The sequence below is a fragment of the Rhinichthys klamathensis genome, unplaced genomic scaffold (genome assembly GCF_029890125.1).
Source record: "Rhinichthys klamathensis goyatoka isolate OS25496 unplaced genomic scaffold, OSU_Roscu_1.1 h1tg000731l_1, whole genome shotgun sequence".
Lineage (NCBI taxonomy): Eukaryota > Metazoa > Chordata > Actinopteri > Cypriniformes > Leuciscidae > Rhinichthys > Rhinichthys klamathensis.
The window spans coordinates 483,458-506,814 of NW_026607144.1; the positions used below are offsets into that span (position 1 = coordinate 483,458).

The 23,357-nt window shown below is 37.5% G+C and overlaps 1 protein-coding gene across 1 annotated transcript; it reads left to right on the plus strand.

The window, feature by feature from the left end:
• The first annotated feature begins 912 nt into the window (after window positions 1-912).
• Window positions 913-23,095, plus strand: fhl3b (four and a half LIM domains 3b). Its single transcript, XM_056242584.1, has 6 exons — window positions 913-1,033; window positions 10,690-10,905; window positions 12,732-12,906; window positions 16,507-16,676; window positions 17,589-17,775; window positions 22,808-23,095. Exons 2-6 carry the CDS (start codon window positions 10,750-10,752, stop codon window positions 22,954-22,956), a joined length of 837 nt encoding a protein of 278 aa, XP_056098559.1. The 5' UTR covers window positions 913-1,033; window positions 10,690-10,749; the 3' UTR covers window positions 22,957-23,095.
• Window positions 23,096-23,357: the final 262 nt, after the last annotated feature.

The window sequence follows — 23,357 nt, forward strand, 5'->3', positions numbered from 1 at the left end:
AGTTGTGATATACTGAGATATGTGGGAAATAATAATGCTCAAGTTTGTTGAATATGAGATAAAGGTATTATGTTTTCATATGACAAGTCCCAGGGTCCAAAATAACCCTTTTTTCCTTTTTTACATGATTCATTGTTTTAGTCATGTTCAAAAAATCCCCTTTCTTGAATTGATATAATGTGGGATGTGTGTGTCTATGTAAATGTGTGTACAAGAAACTCACTGCTGAATGTGATTGTAGAATGAGTGTGTGTGTTGTTTATTTTCTAATAAAGTGTAAAAGAATAAGATATTAATTTTGTGATTGAATTATAAAGATTATTACTTGTAAAATATCAAGAAAATGATATTTGTTTACTTATGGTATATTTTGTCTCAGAGCACGCTGATAAATTAAAGCTATATTCATTTGAGCCCTGGTCTGAGTCGTGTGTGTGTGTGTGTGTGTGTGTGTGTGTGTGTGTGTGTGTGTGTGTGTGTGCGCGCGCGTGTGTGTGCGTGCGTGTGCGTGTGTGTTTCTCACCTCTAGATGTCGCTGTCCGTTGAATTCGACAAATTGAAACGCATAAGTGGAACTAATCTGAATATAATTCTGAGGAAAGACAACAGCAGTAGATAATGAATTTAGATCCAACACTATTTGTTTTTAATACATTAATTACATTTTTGTAAATGTACAACTCAACTTTTGTTAACTCATGATTAAACTGTTATGCTGTCCCTGAGCAAAATGTCATGAGCAAAAAGTAGCGAGTATGTGGGGGTTTTCCGTAAAGTTATTAAATTTCAGAAGGACATTCCATGTTGCCATGTTGGACAGGCTGAAGAATTAACTTAAAGCTGTTGAAGGTTTAAATATCGTGGTGTGTGTCAGATGTGGGAGGGCGAGAGTGCAAATGTCTCGCCCAGTGGGAGGATCAGTGTGTGTGTGTGTGTTTCATGGGAAAAACTGCAGTAACACCACTGTGTGTCTCACAGACAGACTTTACAGGCTGTGCACAGGGACAGATCAGCTGGACACTTCAATACCACGGTAAGATGTCAACTAATTACTAGTAGACACTATTAATAGAAAAAAAAACGAATTATTCCGTTTTATAAGCAGAATAATAATAATATTGTCTTCTGTTCATGAACTCTTTTTTTTTTTTGTTTCCTGATCTATTAGTTTCAATGGAAACTCATATGTGTTGGTGTATTATGGATTAATTAGTCCCAGGAACCCGTGTGGGTGGGTGTGTGTGTTTATATTTTATTCATTTATATTCTTAATAATTTGTATTATTTATTAGTTGATAATAATCATTTTAAGTTCAGTATACTTTGTTCTGTTACTGTGTGTGTATGGTATTAGTAGCCTATACATTTTAAATTATATAAAAAAATAGAATTACTATTAATTGTATTAATGATTTGTTTTAATACGGTAGTTATTAGAGAGTAGAGAGAGGGGGGGAGCAGTTATCGCTGTTGTCGTGCTGTTCAGTTCAGCTGTGGTAGGCCTACAGTCATTTGGAATAGACTCAAAGTAGTACAGTTTACATTTTCTATAAAACAATGACAGTTTCGTGTGTGTGTGTGTGTGTGTGTGTGTGTGTGTGTGTGTGTGTGTGTGTGTGTGTGTGTGTGTGTGTGTGTGTGTGTGTGTGTGTGTGTGGCACCCCAGGGGTTCGGCGACAAAGGCCGCATGAAAAGTGAGTTATTTTTGTCCAGAATGCAGGCAGTTCTCTCTCACACACACACACACACACACACACACACACATACATACACACAGTGTAAATCCCTGTGTTTCTGTTTCTCACCATACTAAAATGGAATTGGCCCACACTTCTCTATTCCCTAGTGTCTTTTCTCCTTTACAGATTTCCTTTTAAGTAATTACAAAAAGCACTGTGGTAATGCCATGTTGTATTTATATAGGCCTACATACCAAGGTACATAGTACTTCTGAGGTAAAACTATCCTATACCCATAAAATGCTTTTTAATCATTAACATCGTGAATCAATGAAGCTGCTTTAAAACAATAGAGATTCCTCTGAGAGATGGCAGAAATACTTCCCAGATTGTAGTCACTGGAGTTGAATGAGGGGAATTGTGGCGCTCATTCCTGGTGCACATAAATTTAAGGGATGAAGTTCTGTGGACACTCACTGTTGCTGAGTAAGATCGATGGAGCCTGAGTTTTAAGACTGCTGTAAGTCTCTGATGAATAGAAGAGTGCTTCCACCACTGGCAGGATTATATATCTCAAAGTATATCTCTCTTTCCTGGGCGTTAATAAATTAATCACACTATCATGCAGATGAATGATAAAAGAACTACTCAAAAACTCAATGATCTACATTAGGTCCTTATGAAGTCTTTTTGAAGGTTGTGATTTCTTGGGCCCAACTTTAAGGCATGCATAAGCTAAAAACACCACTAAAGTTAAAACAGAACATATAAAAAATTCGAACTCAAAATATAAAAAAAAACTAAAATAGTATTTTTATTATACTGGTCGTTTGACAATGACATTTATTGTAGTTATACTGTATGTTATTATATTTACAAGCCCATGAAGAAAAATCCCAGACAACTATGTTGTTATTGCAATACAGTATTTCAATGTAATTTTAATTTAATTTAATTTAATGTAGCATACCACACCCAAGGAAATTGGGTCAATTTTAATTTCACATTGACAGTATGCATCTTTTTCTTTTGCAATCCAAGACAGATAAAAATTTAACGTGATATGTAATTTAATAGACATTAACATGTTTTAATAATTAAGACAATACATGCTAAAGAAATTTTCTATAACTTCTAATTGGCTACACAATCAAGTGCATACAGTTTTGTCTACCAATAGAATCGCTTTGGTGTCTAAGTGGAAATTGTCTATTTTTAATGGCACAGTTTTTTATCACCCCTTTGAGTACAGAGGTACATTACCAAAAGAGTCACACATTAAGTATGTACTATGGGACCACATGTTTGCAATCAACATTTGTTTGCTTGTGTAGAATAGGCATCTGACCTTATACTGCTACATACTGAAACACGAACTTTGACCTCTCTTTAAAAAGCTGCCTCATTTATTTTCATTGTAATGGCAGGCATGGATGGAACATGGCATTATGGGAAGGCGCCAGTAGGTAAGCATGATGCTTGTTTATAGAGCAGGGTAAATATGGCTTGTAAAAGAGTAATTAAGACTAACTTCTGCATTCGTTCTCTATCCGCAAGCCAACTGTGGTGTCCACACATCGGTTTTTCCACCATCTAAGTGTATGATGTCAACCAGCAACTTCCAGACATACAGCGAATTTGGCACCAAACTTTATATTTCCACTCACATCCAGCAAACACGTCGTTATAAGGTCTGATCGGATGGGTGTGTGTGGAGGTTGGGGGGCTGTGACCACATAATGTTTTTAGTTGGCCCAAAAACTGGAATGCTGTGCGTAATCTTTCTCCGTGAGTAAATGGCAGAAATGTTGGTCTTCTAAGAACTCCGTCTGGTTTTTCTCAGCCTTGAAGAGTGGAATGTGCCATTTTTAGGAAGAAAAATGCCTTTGTTTGCCCTTTTGGTAACCATGAAATTCTTCCCAACCATGGCCCTGACCACAGTGGCATTCCCACAGGGTGGTACAGGGCAGAGAGACAATAGCTGGACACATGCCAGTGAAGAACACTAGGCTTACAGACACACTGCACTAGAAAAAATGAGACCGCTTTTAAATGGGTCGTGACATGAGACATCAACTTTGCCTTGATCTTTTGACATATAAGAGGTCTTTAAACCATTAAAACATCGTAGCTTGAAACGTCCTTCTCGTTATAAACATAGCATTTATTTAAGCAAGCTTCAAAAACAGAGCCGTCTACTTTCTAGTCGCTCTCACTATTTTGAAGTCATGCACCGATTGGTCCGCTTCAAGTCGAACACACCTATTGTGGAATCTGTGACGTCACACGGGCCTTTTCTGTAAATGATGGTTTTATACGGATAATGTTTTTAAAACACTTACTCACAGTGTTGCCAGATTGGAAATATCCAAGACGTAGATCCACAGCTAGATCAATGAGTATAGAAGCACTATGATTACAATGACCTCCGATTGAAGTGTCACAAAATTCAGAAATTATCGTACATTATGGGATTTTTTCCATTATTGATCGTACAGAGGTCAAGAAGATTATCGTACAAATACGATAATTATCGTACGTCTGGCAACACTGCTTACTCATGTTCAATAGCGAGTGGGCATTCATACTGTCATCTATGCTGTGACATTAGCCAATCATAACAGTGGCTGTTTACTGACAGGCCTTAAAGGAGCCGCCCTTTAAAAACTGATCATTTCAGACACGGGTTAAAACGAATGTAGAAAATAATTGTTTTTCCACATAAATATTTGTTATATGTGTGTGCAAAAAAAACTTTATTAACATTATATTTGAAGCTCAAGGAACATTTTTTTTTTTAAATTCCATGTCATGACCCCTTTAGTTACATTAATTTTGTTGTTGTTGAATTTATCTTAAATATTTTAAGTAAATGTATTTACTGAACGTAAAATGTTAGGTTGGCTTGACTTAAATTTTGTAATAATTCCTATGTTATCAATTCATATTGTATCTTCTTCTATAAAAAAATCAGAATAGTTCTGTGAATTTGTTTGTTTATTTTTTATGAAAGTGTTAGAACAATCTGATGTCACCACAGTGTAGTAACAACTAGATTTGAATGTGAGCGGTACTTTCCCATCCAAAACTCACTGCCACGATTCTAGGGTGTTCTGAGTGGTTGCCAGGGTGTTGCTAAGGTATTGGGTGGTAGCTATACACGGAGTTCTTTTTTTGTTAAATACTATTATAGTATTCATTAATATTTTGAATTCTTTTTTATGTTTTTAGTTTAAGTTTTAGTAATTTAATCATTTTTTCTATTACTATTTTTTTAGTTTTAGCATTTCAGTTTAAACTTATTTTATTTCAGTTAGTTGCCAAGGCAATATCTCTAATTCTCATTTAAGTTTTGTTAACTTTAATCTCATTTTTATAGTTTAGTTTTTGACAACAACCTACAATTGAGATGGAGGATGGATGTTTATTTGTTATCATGTTACTATGCCAGGGCTAAAGTAATCTGAGTGGTTGCCAGGGCGTTGCTATGCTGTTGCTATGTTGACTAAGTGGCTGTTTTTGATTAAATGTTGCTATGCATATTGCATATGATGATTGCTTTGAATATTTTGTGGTTGTTGAAGCATGTGGGAAATCATTAGTGTTAAGGTCAAAATCCTGTTGAATTGAAATTCACACCACAGATGAGAATTATAAATCCATTATATTCAGCATATAGTTATTTTACCAATCAAATGTAGTGATTCTGGACCAGGTTTAGTGTCTAAGATCAGTGTAGATAGAAGAGAAAACTTTGTGAGGGAATGCCTAAAGACTGGATAAGGAAAGCAATGTAATCCCTTCTTCTCACATAATAAAACCTGTCTGGCATATACATATGTTTAATACGCATCATATGATGACTGTGTTGTTTGCTAAACATCTGAAGCTGGCTCTAACACGTCCCGTGGCAGGAAGACATATTGTTCTTAAGAGTAAACAGCCCTCCCAAGATCTCAACCAAGATATTAGATTCAGAACTAAACATCTTTTTCATATCCCAAATTGGTATTTATTCTTCAGACTGGAATTTGCACTTTAATCTGCACAAGTTTTGCTTTAATTAAAGTTTGCTTCATTTCCCAGAATTCTTCGTTTTGCATGTCTCATGTTATTCATTCAGAGTCTTTCTCAATTTCTTTATTTTATATACAGTCTGACTGTTTCGGCTGTAACATTTGTAAGAATTAATACTGTAACTACACTAACTCTTCAACTACACTCTTAGAAGAAAAGGTTATATATGGAACATTAAAGGGCATGTCAGGTGATTCATATTTCCATCATGGGGTCATTTTATGGATTTAATGTTTTAATTCATTAATTTTCTTTTAATTCGCATTTCATTTTAATTACATTTTATGAATTAAACCGTTTGTAAACATACTTTATAACGTGAAAAAAATGAAATGACTTATTTAACATGCATTTCTCCTTATATAAAACCTTTTTGGCATAAATATATATATATTTTAATTGAGTCAAGAACCCTATGAACCTTTTTTTGTAAGAGTGTATGAGATTTTAACTTTAATAAAAACAATTTTTTAATTAAACCTAGAATCCTTAGTTTTGCCTTTCTCACTTTTCCTTCTGTTTTAAAAAAAAAAATACTCCCAAACTAAAATTAGAAACTCACAGGCTGAACATCTGTCAGAAATATGGGCAATGTAAGTTTAACTACAAGTTTACACGCAAGTGGACATTGAGTACTTTTTGTGGTATTCTAAATCTGGGATGAATTGAAAATCCACAAACAACATGTTTAATATGTAGATTAGAATGGCTTCAGAAAGTAACATAAAAGTTTTATTACACTGACATTTGGCCCGCAGGTGTTCAATAGCAATAATTTCACCGGCACATAGACGTCAGGAAACAAATAACTACCAAAGTGCACACACACAGAACACAGTTAACCAGCTGGTTAATTTTCCACCCACTGAACAATGGGGTTGGAAACTTTTGCAATTGCTGAACAACGTATGTGCTTCAGTAAGTGTGAGTAATTCTGTGTCAAATTAGGGGTTCATTATATTTTCTTCTCATAACACATGAGGCATTGAATAAGCTGAACTCCAGTACATAGAATACCTGTGGAAACCACATTCAAAGAAAGTTTTTGTTGTTCTAGTGTTCGGTTTTACGGACCATTTAGCAGCGTGTTTCTTTAAAGACCTGCGGCTTGGGGAATATATGAGGTGGAACCAGAACAGAGACGCCCTTCCTGGATTTGCCATTGCATGGGGTCTGTGTGAGTCCGTACTGTTTTTGGATGGGCCGCATCAGGCATCTAAGATCGTCTCATGTGGATCGGAAAATATTCCTTGTTATGCAAAGTCATTAATCTGCACCTTGTGGAGGCAGGTTCAATCATGTGGGAATGCTGTGGAATTTATTTGATTAGTTGTTTGCCAATGTTCTGCTTTAGATGGCAGGCTGACAAGTAGCGTTCTTTTGTAATGAAATCAGGTTTGATCTTTATGGGAGAGGGGTATTAAAAAAGAGTGGAATAAATAAATGTGATTAAAACAAGTTGGTTTGAAATGCAGTTAAATCAGTTCTTTCTTGTCGGCATGTCTGTCTGAATGATCTGATCAGATTATATGTGGTTTTCCATCATTCTGTGATTGGTTGTTACAGTTTTTATCAACTGCTCACACACATTTTGAAAACTTTGCCTCTTTTTTTCAAAACTTTACTCATAAATATTGCACATACACACAAAATGCCTCACATCTCTTGCAAAACGAAGCACTCAAAATATCACAAACACATCTCAAAAGCAAACATTTGTCTTACGTTGCAAACACCTTTGTCTAATATTATATTTTTGGATATATCATATACACACAGTTATTCAAAACCTAAAGCTCTTCTTTCATGAGCTCCTCTGTACATTTCTGTACAAGATTGAACGTAATTGGCAGAGAGGTGTTGAAAAATCCACGGTAATCACGAAAGCAAGATTGAAACCAAACTATTTAATTAATTTTTTTACTGTAAGCATTTGTGCTTGTGAATACAATATTACACAGTCCGAAAAAACCTATAACTTGACCTTTGGCCTACTCTAAAGCTATGATTGGTTGGTGTTCAGTAAAGCAATGAGTGTGAGGAGTGTGTGAGGCACTGATTAATTACTGTGGCATTTTGATAGTTTGTGTTTGAAAAAGGAAATCAAGATACTTCCTGTTAGATTTGTGTGTTACATAGAGAATTGTGTGTTGTGGTTTGCAAAAAGTGTTTTATGAGTCGAAGGCCAAGAATTAGTGTATGGTTTTGCAGATTTGATGTGTAGTTCAGGTGTTTGAGCGTCAAGTTTCAGAAATTGTGTGACAAGTAATGATTTTGTGTGTAAGCAAAAACTGTAAAATGTTTTGATCAGTCTATTATCAGATAGTTTTAGTTGCAGCCCTATGCTGTATAATAATGAGCTAAACGCACAGATCTGTTGTGGTGTGTGTTAACGTTTCCAGTTCTTTTCACTGGAATAAACTGGCTAATTAAATGGCTCAGATGTGCAGACATGTGAGTCATGAAGTGAGCTGTCAGTTAGACGTTTACCGTAGCGAGACACAAAGACTGGAATGTCTGCGTATGGGAACGATGTGATCTGGAAACTGACATATGATTCTCACATTCTTTCTGATTACATTATACATTCCACAACACTTACACATTTGTCTCTCTTATTCCTCTGTATGGGAATTTATCTCTATTTATTTATTTTTTTAATAATTTTGTTAGTTGTTGCTGAATTATTTAACATGTTATGTTATTGGTTAATTGTTTATTTTATTCACTGGATAGTGAATTTATTTTCACATTATTAAGTGTGCATCAAACATGTAAACTCTTTCAATAGTGTTATGTGTGTGATTTCTTTTAATTTATTATTTTATTTTAATTATTTATGTATTTATTTATTTCGTAATTTTATTTTATTTTTTTCTATTTTTTTATATGTTCAGTCGTGCTTAAAAAGTTCCAGGATACATCCTAGGATAAGAGTCGGTTTGTTGATGAATGTCCAAAATGAGCAGAACTGGAATCCAGTCAAAGCAGCAGCATATGTTGGTCACTACATAATTTCAATACTTCCATTTGTGTTAGTTTTACTGTCGTATTGTAAAATATGGAAACTAATGATAATATGACAATGTGTCCAAACAGTTGACTGGTAAACCTCTTGGTGCTCATGAAGGAATGTTCTTGTGTTTATATGAGGAGTCACTCAAAGTCCTGTACGGCATTGCTTTCGTCATTTCTCAACAAAAACAAGATGGTTTGGGGGGAATCTGAGCTATTTCCAGTTTACAAGGCCGTTCACTCGTTTGGGGGTGAGAACAGGATATGAAGAAGGGGGAGAATGCGAAATCACTGTCATGAAAGGGAGTTGTGATGTTCCTGACCCTCGGGGAGTTCTATACATCTCATTAGATCCGCATGTTCTACGATCAGAACGACTCCCACAAAGAATGCCAGAGGAGAGTGGGAATAAGAGTGGGATGAGAGATGCAGGCAGAGATAAACTCAAGCTTGTTTCATTGCATGTCTTAATAGTCTTCCACACATTGTCCACTGACTGAATTTAAACCCATATTAGTGTGCACATCAGGGTATAAGTCATGGAAAGGGGCAAGTAGATGGAGCTGTGGACTGGAGATCTCCAGAGCAGGGTGTGAACACAAAGTCTTTCACCTCCGCCAAATGTCGCTGACTTACTTTTCAAAATAAAAGTTTGTAATTAAGCATAGTTTCTCATGGAGAGTTGAACTGATCTTACATAACATGTTAAAGTTATAAAATGTGCTACATAAATAAATATGCCTATAAATATGCCCTCGAGATTGACGTCTCATGTCCCAGAGCTCGTGGCCAGGGCATAGACTGGGAAAAATAAGACGGTCACTTGGGCACAAGCAAACACTCGGGACATCACTGCACACATCACTGCATGATGAGAACTGCTTAAAATGACAGAAACCATCTTGGGAAAATGATTTGAAGTGTAATTTTGTAAAGTTTGGCTTGTGTCCCATTCGATTACATGGAGAGGATGGGGTTTATGACCTAGGGGTGATCGAAAAGCTTTGGCTTCACTTTTCAGGACTCGTGTGGCACACTTGGGCCAGGGGCTTTTGGACGAGGCTGAAGAAACCTCTCGTCCCCCTGAGTTAGCAACCTCTCCAACACCGTTTTTTAAAGATCCAATCAATTCTCAATGTTAAAAGATGTCCTGCCCTGTTTTCTCATTAAATATCTTGTTTTACTCAGCAATATATCACATTACAGAAGTTTAGTGTTTAGTTTAGGAGATTCAGTGAGTTTTTAGTGTGGGAATCTGGTTATTCTCACGCTCTGTCCAGGACACACACAGTGGACGTCGGTCATGATCACATTTAACACGCATATAGAATGTGACCGCTTGTTTCCCCACTGGATCCTGATGACCATCTGATCCATTAAATCAGAGATAATGGACTAGACTCAGATCCCTAGAGTATCTTTCTTTTTCTTTTTCTCTCTCTGTCTCTCTGTCTCTCTCTCTCTCTCTCTCTCTCTCTCTGTCTCTCTCTCTCTTTCTCTCTTTATCTTCTCTCTCTCTCTCTCTCTCTCTCTCTATAAGGAGGTAAGGAGGATGTAAGGAGTCTCTTTCTCTTCTCTCTCTCTCTCTCTCTCTCTCTCTCTCTCTCTCTCTCTCTCTCTCTCTCTCTCTCTCTCTCTCTCTCTCTCTCTCTCTCTATAAGGAGGTAAGGAGGATGTAAGGAGTCTCTTTCTCTTCTCTCTCTCTCTCTCTCTCTCTCTCTCTCTCTCTCTTCACACACTGTTTAATTTTCTCCAGTCATTTAATTAAAAACCTTCAGGCCCAACAAAGGATTTAATGCTGATTCCGAATCAAAACAGATTCATCACTGATTACAGACTGTATAATTATTTCTGATGTGGGAAGCCTCTCAGATAATTACTCAAAGGTAACTCTATTTAAATCTGTTTTTTTCTTTAGGACTAGAGAGCATCTCAATCCGCTGGCTGTGTTGTCTGAGTCAGAGAGGAGCGGAGCGTCATGTCAGAAGCGTTTGACTGTGACGGATGTAAGGAGTCTCTGTACGGGAGGAAATACATCCAGGTGGACGACGTTCCTCACTGCGTCCCCTGTTACGACCGGCTGTACGCAAACACCTGCCAGCAGTGCAAAGAGCTCATCCAACACAACGCACGCGTGAGTGTTTCACTCAGCATCACTTATGGGATTCAGGTTGACACATATATATTTGCAAAACATCATTTTAAAAGTTATTAATTAAAAAATATATTTTATATATTTTAGATGTAGTTGTAATTATATATGTAAATTATTTATATATATATATATATACCATGGTAGATTCAGTTTCATTATTTAAGTATTTTACCATTATTAAGACATATTAATAAATATTTATAAAAAAAATACTTAAAATAATAGAATAAAAAAACATTAATTTAGTGCTGTCATCTAACATAAAAGTATGTATAATATACAGTATATATATATATATATATATACACACACACATATATATACAGTATATACAAACTTTTGTAAGATGTGATTAAATGTGATTAATCATTTTGACAGCCCTACAAATTACAACTTTTTCTATTTGTATTTATTTTCATAGTACTCAAATATTACTAATATTATATGCTATGTTTTTTATATATATATATATATATATATATATATATATATGCTATGTTTTTTATATAATTAATATAAAAGTAAAACAATATACAGTATAGTATATATATTATATACACGTACTTTGGTGATCCATGGTTGTATTTCAGTACGGGTTTATTTCAAAATACCATAATTTTGTCATGTGATCTACCATCACTGATCCCTGCATTATTTAACCACAACAGTACGGGTTAAAATGCCCTGCAGTACTGGTAACCATTTAGTATCATGGTATGTTTCATGTAGTTTATATCTGATACCAGCACAGTACTTTTTCATAAGTGTTATTATGTGTGTGTGTGATTTGCAAACTTCCTCAGTATTTTTAAACAATTGCTTCCACTTGTGCTGTGTAGTATTTGGATGTGTCTTCATGTGTTTTATGATTGCTCTTCAGTGAGTTTACACACACAGGCATAAATCCATTCCATATACTATTTACAGGAGATGTATCTGTGTATAATTCGTCACAGATTTCCACTCTCACAGCTGGTCACGGTCCCGCGCGACAGACGGCCAATGCAAACAGAGCGCTCACCGTCTGACTTACACATCCACTGGGAGAAAAGCACACTACATAAATACCACTACTACACGCTCTCTCTCGTTCTGTGTTTTTCTCCCTCGTTCTCCATCAGTCATCTGTAGACGTGATGATTTGTGGGTCATTCGGCTGAAAGGACATCATTTATTATATGTGAGGTTTAACAGTTGAGTTTGAGTCAGTGACTCACAGGTCACATGTGACGGGCTGTTGGGTTTCAGAAGTCAAGTCACCTTTATTTATATAGAGTTTTATACAATTCAAATCAGCTTTACAGTGACTTCTTACTTCTTCGCTGGAAGATCTTCGAGAAGACAAACACGAGGAGGTTAAACAGAAGCTTCTGTTCTGTGTTCAGTGTTCATAGCCGTCTGATCTTTGAGAGCTTGGATTAGTGGACGATAGTAAAGCATGTTTTCATTGCGTAGACACTTCCTTTCATGGTAGTGGAAGTGACACAGAGAACAGCAAGATCTGTTTTGCTTCAACATGCTTTTGGTCATAGAACTTCCTGCACAACCAGCTGTGTCGCCTCGTTTCAGCTTTTGTTCAGCTTTGCAGTGACCTTTGATCCAAAATTTGATAATGTAACTGTGATTAAATAGATTTAATTCTATGGACAACATGCAACGTCCCACGTCTTCCTTCTTGATCTGTATCCAGGGTAGTCAAGTCTCATTCATGGTCACAAGATCTAAACTAAATTCAATAATGTTTTAATATAATTTACAGTTGAACTAAATATATATCTTTGTGTTCTTGTGCTGTCTGTGTTCAGGAGCTGTATTATGAGGAGAGCTATTATCACGAACACTGTTTGCGCTGCTCACACTGCAGCCGTTCTCTGGCCGACGAGCCGTTCACCCGTCAGGAAGACGTCCTGGTGTGTAACGAGTGTTACCGTAATGAGCTTTCCTCTAAATGTGTGGCCTGCGCCAAGACTGTGATGCCAGGTATGCACATATTTCATTTTATATATATATACTCTAAAATTAAAAAGTTTGGGGTTAGTAAGATTTTTATTTTATTTTTTTAAGAAAGAAATGTATGCTTTTATGCAGAAAGGATATTTCAAATTGATCAAAGGTTACAGTAAATACATTAATAATATTACAAAATATTTCTATTTCAAATAAATGCTTTTCTTTTACATTTTCTAATCGTCAAAGAATCCAGAATAAAATTATCACAGTTTCCACTTGGGCCTAAATATGAAGCAGCATAACGGTTTTCAACATTACTAATAATAATAATAAATGTTTTTTGAGCAGCAAAACATCATATTAGAATGATTTCTGAAGGATCATGTGACTCTGAAGACTGGAGTAATGATGCTGAAAATTCAGCTTTGATCACAGGAATAAATTACATTTTAAAACATATTCAAATAGAAAACAGTTATTTTAAATTGTAATAATATTTCACAATTTTACTGTTTTTACTGTATTTTTTACATATATACAAAAAAAAAGTTTAAAGTCACACACACACATATATATATATATATATATATATATATATATATATATATATATATAATATTTCTTTCTATAGATTTGAATTGCAGACAAATGTATTCTACTGCTGTGAACATCTCAATCATCAAAAGCGTCTAGCATGTAATTGACTGTATCAGATTGTATAGATTACAAACATAAACACAACAAATATAAAACCTTTCCGATGTAATCCGACAGGAAATGAAGTTTACGTGTGTGTCTCACCCTGCTCGTTAAAGCAGAAACCGAGTTAATGAGTTTTGATTGGGCGTCAGGGTGCAGCAGTAGAGATGTGACAGTGTGATTATAGACACACTCAGCTGAGAGAGAAAACCCTGCGGCCACGCTCACACACGCTCACACACACGCCTCCAGGCCTGATGCCAACACTCGGGCGTTACATTACCCATAATTACACTCCGCCGCCCGCCTCTGTCTCTCTGGAGCTTTTCGGAGAGAAATAAGAGATGCTGAAAGTTCCAGAAGGATAAAATTACAAACTGAAAGTGGCAGCTCTCTCCTCCCTCGTTCATTTGAAACAGACCCGCCGTCTCAGTCCCCTTCTGGGCTCATTTTCACACCCATTCTCAGTCTTTATGAAGAGATCAGGTGATCCAGTGTGGCGTTTTCCCACCAAACCTGTAAGTTACATCTGCAACTTGTGCATTTCCAGATTCCAGATGCATTTTATTGAAATACCAGCCATTGTGGAATTTTCAGCCCACAGCTTTTGCACGCCTCAGAAACAAAACACCCACTCGGGAGGCTTTTGTAGATCCAGGGCAGTTCAAGTTCAACTGTGTGAATGTAGTTGTGTTAGACGGACTGTAGCGTGACATCACACATGTAGTTATTCTCTGCATTTAAAGGCTAATTACTTATCAGACATGCTCAGCCACCCTCAACACAATAAAACACTCGAGCTAGAACCTGTAGTGCTAGAACAGCTGGGGCTGTTTCTCAGAGGAAAGCCAGTGCTGACAGGTACAGGCACATTCACAATGATGTAACCAGATAAAAATGATAAATGCTATGAGATAATGTTTAACTCTTAAATATATATATTTTTTTTTAAAGAAATCAAAATGACAGTTTTGTGGCTTACTTTATCTTATCTTTGAGTTGAATCTAGTGTGCCCCTGTTATTTTAGTATTATTTGTATACTCTATTTATTAACATTTTAAATTGGCTTTTATTTTTATATTTTATATATACGTTTTACTTTTAATTTTGGTATTTTAAGTTTCAGTTATTTTGTCATGTGCTTTTGTCATTGTTCTCATAGTGTATGTTTTTGTTTTTTCTCTATTTAGCTATATATATATACACTCACCTAAAGGATTATTAGGAACACTATATTAATACTGTGTTTGAACCCCCTTTCGCCTTCAGAACTGCCTTAATTCTACGTGGCATTGATTCAACAAGGTGCTGAAAGCATTCTTTAGAAATGTTGGCCCATATTGATAGGATACCATCTTGCAGTTGATGGAGATTTGTGGGATGCACATCCAGGGCACGAAGCTCCCGTTCCAGCACATCCCAAAGATGCTCTATTGGGTTGAGATCTGGTGACTGTGGGGGCCATTTTAGTACAGTGAACTCATTGTCATGTTCAAGAAACCAATTTGAAATGATTCGAGCTTTGTGACATGGTGCATTATCCTGCTGGAAGTAGCCATCAGAGGATGGGTACATGGTGGCCATAAAGGGATGGACATGGTCAGAAACAATGTTCAGGTAGGCCGTGGCATTTAAACGATGCCCAATTGGCACTAAGGGGCCTAAAGTGTGCCAAGAAAACATCCCCCACACCATTACACCACCACCACCAGCCTGCACAGTGGTAACAAGGCATGATGGATCCATGTTCTCATTCTGTTTACGCCAAATTCTGACTCTACCATCTGAATGTCTCAACAGAAATCGAGACTCATCAAACCAGGCAACATTTTTCCAGTCTTCAACTGTCCAATTTTGGTGATCTCTTGCAAATTGTAGCCTCTTTTTCCTATTTGTAGTGGAGTGGTACCCGGTGGGGTCTTCTGCTGTTGTAGCCCGTCCGCCTCAAGGTTGTGCGTGTTGTGGCTTCACAAATGCTTTGCTGCATACCTCGGTTGTAACGAGTGGTTATTTCAGTCAAAGTTGCTCTTCTATCAGCTTGAATCAGTCGGCCCATTCTCCTCTGACCTCTAGCATCAACAAGGCATTTTCGCCCACAGGACTGCCGCATACTGGATGTTTTTCCCTTTTCACACCATTCTTTGTAAACCCTAGAAATGGTTGTGCATGAAAATCCCAGTAACTGAGCAGATTGTGAAATACTCAGACCGGCCCGTCTGGCACCAACAACCATGCCACGCTCAAAATTGCTTAAATCACCTTTCTTTCCCATTCTGACATTCAGTTTGGAGTTCAGGAGATTGTCTTGACCAGGACCACACCCCTAAATGCATTGAAGCAACTGCCATGTGATTGGTTGTTTAGATAATTGCATTAATGAGAAATTGAACAGATGTTCCTAATAATCCTTTAGGTGAGTGTATATACAGTGCTGGTCAGAATTATTTGCCCCCTTGGTAAATCAAATATGGCTGTAAAAAAATAAATCATTGTTTATCCTTTTGATATTTTATTTAAAAAAAATGCAAAAATCTAACCTTTTTTTGGAGGGGAAAAAAAGTAGGTGGAAAATCACATTATGAAATAAATGTTTTAATAAATGTGCCTGATAAGTTTGGAGAACACCTGACAAGAGATCAGAGAACATTCCTCCATACAGAATCTCCAAACACGGCCCGTTATAAGATTTCTAGCAGAGGTTGTCAGGTTTTGATTTTTTATCTGTTGGTATTTGATCGAATCCATGATACAAGATGTCCAGGACCTCTGGCAGAAAATTAGGCCCACAGCATTAAAGATACTGTCCCATTAGTTGCATTGTGTATCTTACATGAAGCTAAAATGGTTTAGTTGTGTTGCTCTGCTCAGTGCTCACTCTCACTGCAGATGAAGTGTTTAACAGTTAGTTTGAACAGATGTCGATCTCTCAGGCTGTAAGCGGCTGGAGTACGGAGGCTGCTCGTGGCACGAGGAATGTTTTGTGTGTTGCGGCTGTGAGAAGCCCATCGGCGGACAGTCGTTCATCCCAGATAAGGATGAGTTTTACTGTGTGCCCTGTTACGAGGGACGATTCTCCCCCCGCTGCGCCCACTGCAAACAGGTGAGAGGAAAACTGACACTCTTAAAAATAAAGCTTCTTCATTGATGTTGATGATTCCAATTTTGGGATTTTAGCCTTTTTGGCTTTTCATAACGTGTTGTTTCAGAACAGTGGAAAGAAAACATCCAAAATACACTTTTAAGTGTTTATTTATCTATTTGCATCTACAGATTTCAATTACAAATCATATCTTTAAAGGTTGCTTTTTTAAAATAAGTTTTCTTTCCTCCAGTTCAGTAGCACTTACATATACCAAACATTACAGTTTTATTCATATCTATAATCTGAAGGTTTTTACTGAGGGGTTTGTTCATATATCATTTGCCCTAATACTATACAACAATTTAATCTTAAAAACATGGTGAAAATGTATGTATTAACAGTATTTGCTGATTTATGGAGTGATACAAAGAGAAAACCTAAATCCCCTCTAAAAACCTTTGATTCTAATGTCAACAAAATGAAACAAGAATTTTGGTACCTGACTTCATCCAATATTCAGATTTTTGTTTTGGAGTTTATGCAAATGAGTGAATAGCTAATTATAGAATGCCACATTTGCATATTTATTTAAACATAATATTTCCGAACACGTACAAAAATGTTTAGAATTCTTAATGTATTCAATCAACTCAGAAAGTATTTGGTGATATTTATTATAGTTAATTTTTTACCATATTTATGTGTCTTGCCGAATTCAAAATTGTTCACTGAATGGTTATTTGGGATAATAACCATTCAATGGTTATTCGCAGAAAAAAAACACTTTGGAAATTTTATTTTTAAGAGTGTAAACTACACATATCTGAAGATTAATCTAAATATTGAGTATTTTTGCTTTTACTTCATTGCCAACCTCTGTAAGTTGTATGCAGTGAATGACAGTGTCTCTGCTGGTGTCGTCTCTCACAGATCTTGGTTCAGGGTGGCGTTACGTACAGAGACGAGCCCTGGCATAAAGAGTGTTTCTTGTGTTCGGGTTGTAAAGTCCAGCTGGCCGGACAGCCTTTCACAACGCAGGGTGAAGATCCGTTCTGTGTGAAGTGCTTCAGTAACCTGTACGCCCAAAAGTGTGTCGCCTGCGACAAACCCATCACAGGTCAGTGTGTGTTAATGTGTCCTTATAACAAGAGCGCTCTTCATTAGCAGTTCCTTCAGCTGATAACAGAAACACTGGCAGAGACAAGAGACCGTTGTCACATAAACAGGGTCATGTGTGTGTTTGAGGCTGTTGAGTGTGTTTGAATAAAGTTCTGCTTGAGCATCGGGACTCAAGAGTCTCTCATCCACCGGCTCTTGCACTATGACAATATAATATCTAACACAAATATCTAACTGTTTATATGTTTTAACCCTAAAGCCTACTGTATCATATTTGATACACACATTTCTAAAACATGATCAAAACTTTGCTGAACACAATCTTCTACATGCCATCTATTGTATAAATAATAGTTTATACATTTTTAGCAAATAAAAGGCCTTTTAGTGTAATTCCTTACATTCCTTCCAATTCCTTATAAACAAAATTATCTTTTTTTAATACATTACAGATAATTTGAGCTTTATATTCTCACTATATCATATCTTTAGCCATAAAGCCATAATATATTGATATCATAAAATGCAAAACAAAAATGTAAGGAAATGCTCTGGTTGTCATTAAAGAGAGATTTTTTTGATTTACTGAAACTCGTGTCATTCCAAACCCATATGACTTCTTCTGTGCAACACAAAAGAAAATGTTACGCAGAATGTCTATGGTGCTCTTTTATATAATGAAAGTGAATGGAGACTGGGGCTGTCAAACCCAAAAAAAGTGAGTAAATAATTTTTAAAAAGAACTACACAGTAAGAAAATAAAATCCATAAAAGACAGAAGAAACATAAAAGACAATTAATATAGTATCTGTTAAGTTCACAGACTTTTCTATTAGCCATAAATCACAACAGAAATGCAATGCATAATCCAAAAACGGGTAAAACGCCTGTGAAACATCAATACGGAAAATCCCTTCATTAAAGCTACAATATGTCATTTTTTTCATCGCTAAGAGACTAACTGTAGATCAACATTAGAATAACATACTGATCATATTCCAACATTTCATCATGTTGAGTTATATAACATTGATTAGTTTTATGTACATTTGCTCACCTGTCTAATAAAGCTCCTGCAAGAGCGGCGTCTCCGTCAAGTCCATGTTTGCCCCGAAGCTCTCGCCATCTCGAAAACGCCACGCGTTGATCCTCTTTAGTTCTGCTTTTGTCCCAAAGTCTGCTTGCCATGATCCATTATGTTTGAACAAAACAACAACTGTGCCGCTAAACATTACACTGTTGTCCACATCTGTCGCCATGGTTACTATGGCAGTACAAGCGTCATGAAACCCCAAACCAAATTTTCTTTGTTTTTTTTTAACAGAGGTATGTGTGTTGAACACCATTGAAGACCATGTTAGCATCAGTTAGATTTAATAGTACGGTTAAAATGGTTAAAGGCACACCGCGGAACTTTTGGCCACTAGTGGCGCTCGATCTGTAACTTTCACGTCTAGCGTCCCTAGAGGCCACAAGCTCCGCAGCACTGTCGCAAAAGTCAACAAACAATCAACCGGTCAGCCCATAGACAGTGGGTCAGCCTCCCGTGTCTTTAGATTGTGTGCAGTGTTTGAGGCGGGCAGCCTTGCCGCGCTCGATTCCCTTACACTGCACACGTCTGCGGCGCATTACGGCTGCGACACGGCTACCGGAGCTGATCGCGGCCATTCTAGTCAATGCGTGTGTTTACACCGGCCGCGAAGCGGCGCGTTTCAGAAGCTTCCCAGAAGTGAGTTGGCACTGTGTGAAGGACGGAATAAAACCGTGTCGCAGCCGTAATGCGCCGCAGACGTGTGCAGTGTAAATGAGGGGTTATAGCAGTCTGCTGAGAGAGAGCGAGCGGGGCGAGCCCCGTGGGGCTTAGTGCTAACATGTCTGTGAGTGAATGTGGGCGCGGGACGGCGGGCACATTTCTACTGCACTAAAAACACCGTCGGCCTGAGCTGACTGTAACTTATGTGTTGGTTTCGTTTTACAGAAACCGTGGGACATGTTGTGTGTAGTGTTTGTGGGCACTGAGTCGTGGGCACGTTCACTACATTTAATGTACATTTGACATGAGTCGACTATTTGTGCGAGCCCTGCACTGTGGCGGGCTGTGTTTGTGTGTAGAAATGAACAATGGGCTGTGGGCATTTTATTACACTCATAACACCATCGGCTGTGGCCGGAATACCAGAAAATACTACACTACTTATATGATTTATCTGGGTCACCTTGGAAACAGCATTTGTGTGCAGGCAAGCGTCAGCATCGGTCGGGCACCCCTCCTCCTCCTGTAGCTCACGCCAGCGAGCGAACGCTGGACCAATGGTGATCCTCGTCCGGGCTTTACATTTGTCACTATGCTTTTTCTTTTTTTTTTTGGTGTCCTCTGACAAAACCTTTGCCTTCTTCCTTGTGGCTGTTGGTTCGGCCATGACGAAAACATACAGACGGCAATCAAACGCGAGTTGAGCACTCACGTCAGAATCTGAGGAAGTTGTGGGTGGTGGGGGAAGTGACGTATGCCGTAAAGCGGTTGAATTTTGTAGTTCTTTTTGTGCTCGGGTTCCTACCCGAAACCCGAAGTTACATAGTGCTAGGAAAAGCGATACAAACACCTTCAGGCTACGGCAGACGTGTCATTCAACCTATTGTAAGTCGATGTACCATCTCAATGGGTTTTGGTAATATATTATAAAGGTTGAAAAGTTCCACAGTGTGCCTTTAAATTTGAGTTTTTTTCCGCTTTTTTCGTCTTCCGGGTTTAAAATCTTCATCGTGTCCACGTCACAGGCTGTGACGTGTCAGTGCACTGCGAGTGCGTTGATGACTCATCAGGGTCTCATAATTATTAATGAGACTGATTTTTCATATCCTATGAGAAGACACTGTCTCTTAATTATTCATGACACCACGTGGATCTTTCCAATGACAGACATGTCAAACTGTGATATCGCGTAGTAGATGAGAGAGGCAATCATGGGACGCAAGTGTTTGTTTTCGTGGTGCAAAAGTCCAAGTGGGTTGAATATGTTTCCCCGCGATGCTGCCAGGGCTAGACTCTGGCTCTGGACAGTTGGTTTGCCATCAACCATGGACACATCTAAACTATAGTGTGTGCCGCAAACAGAGAGCTTCGAGAAGTGGAGAATGGTGGACTTCGCCTTGTTGACAACCAATGCAGGTTGCGTCTTTCGAGTGATGCGGTACCAAGTCCCGATGACTTTTCTATCCCTTCAGAGGGGTGTGTGTGTGTGTGTGTCTAAAATGAGAAGTCATCCACCTCCGCAGAGCCATCTTTATTATGGGGGTTTAGGGGACGCGTAGATCTAGGCTATGCACGGAACGATTTTTTTAAGCGGAAAATTAATGATTTTCAAATGCATTTATAGTGTCAATATAAGCCACTATATATTTTATAATGACATTATAATTATACATGTAGCCTACAGCAATATGTTTTAAATAGAATTACGATTACTGTAGGCTAATATATGTAGCAGGGCATTCAGTTACCATCGTTTTATCACTGCTTTTTTGTCACAATCGATATGCATGGGACATTGGTGCTGACAGTGATGGCCATTCCACACCCACTCCCCTCCCTTCTTCTCACAGCTGTCCACGCCCATTTAAGTTGCATTTTTCAAAAAGATTGTGAGCTAGACTTGAGCTGAAAGAGGGGGGTTTCATGACCCTTTAAAGGGGTCATATAATGCCATTTTTGTACAAGCTAATATGATTCTTTAGGGTCTAAATTAAAACTTTGTAATATACTTTAATTAAGAATTCTCATTAGTATTGTAAGAAAACACTTATTTTACCTGGTCAAAAACAGCTCTGTTTTCAGCACGCCGTTTCAGTGCATATGACTTTAAATGATCTTGAGCTTTGCTCACCCCGCCTCTCTGTTCTGTGTGTGCACCGTTTGTAACACAATAACACAATAACCATAACGCGTTGTTCAGTATAAACGTGGGATTATGAATTATATTGAGAACGTCGTACATAGAAAACATGCCGTAATGTACCCTGAGTGTAAACCTTAGCCGCATTCATTGTGAAGCGTGCAGCTAGCGATTTGCAAAGATATAAATATTAATATAAAGTTTAATAAAATGTTACACTCACTTCAGTTCTTCTGGAGATTCAGCAGGAACACGAATATCTGGTACCGATTCTTTTATTCATGGCAGCTTCTTCCTTTATTCGAGCAGCTTCTTAGCAAATCCAGCTTTATACTGACGTTCGTTTATAAAGCAGTCTGGTGTGAAATGATTCGCGCAAACATGAACGCATTGACGTTGCTCGTGGGGAATATTCCCTTCGAAAACAAACTCAGCCACTGCGTCTTCAGCGGTTCGGATTTGGGAACATTAAAATGACTGCTGTGTTCGTTATTACACCCAAGAACAGAACACCACAATCGCTTAGACGCCATTCTGCTCATAGACAGTGCTCCAGCATATCAACAATGACCGCGCCGGTCCGCGCAGACTATGATTGACAGCTCTCACGAGCGTGGGCGGGTCTGTGTTGAAACACACCAGTCAATCAACAATCGTGGGAGGGGCGTCCGTTTTATTGACGTCACAAAAACGAACGGCACAATTTGAGGCAGGGGAAAACATATAAGGAGATTAAAACAAAAACACTGGATGGATTTTTATCATTTTATGATGGTTGTGTACAGACACTGCCAACACACATTTCAGTACAATCAACTTGTAAAAGTACATGTACCATTATATGACCCCTTTAAAGGCACTATTTAAAATTTCTCTGAATTGACAAATTCTTGGAAACATTTAGGATAATGTAAGTACACAATTGAAAGAAATATATAACACTGTGCATGTGGTTTTTGGATATTTTGATACAAAATTCTTACATGTTGTACCTTTAACACATTGTGCCATATTTTTACAGACTTTTCTTAGAGTGTGACCTTATCGATGTTCATGAACAATTTAAATGATGTTCATTTGAAATGATGATAATGTTGTTTTAGAGATTTTGGAAACTCCTCTCCATCTTGTTGTCAGGTTTTGGAGAAGGGAAGTACGTGTCGTTTGAGGATCGTCAGTGGCATCAGTCGTGTTTTAAGTGTTCTGAGTGTTCGGTGTCTCTGGTCGGCGCCGGATTCTTCCCCGACGGGACAAAGATTCTCTGCAAAAGCTGCAATGCCAAATAATTCAAAACTGCTTCTGTAGATGTGCTGAAGAACAAACCGTTGTGTAATAGAAACACATTTATGAAACGTTTGACATAATTTATACATGTATAATGTACATGAAAGTTTAGGTTACATTCTCCCAAATCTGTATGTTAAAAATCTCTAAACTAGAATGACACATTTGATTGGGTAAATGTATGGTTACACTTTATTTTAAGGTGTCATTGTTACAGTGTAATTATATATTTAAGTACTGAGTAATATTAAAGGGGTCATATAATGCCATTTTTGTACAAGCTAATATGATTCTTTAGGGTCTAAATTAAAAGTTTGTAATATACTTTAATTAAAAATTCTCATTAGTATTGTAAGAAAACACTTATTTTACCTGGTCAAAAACAGCTCTGTTTTCAGCACGC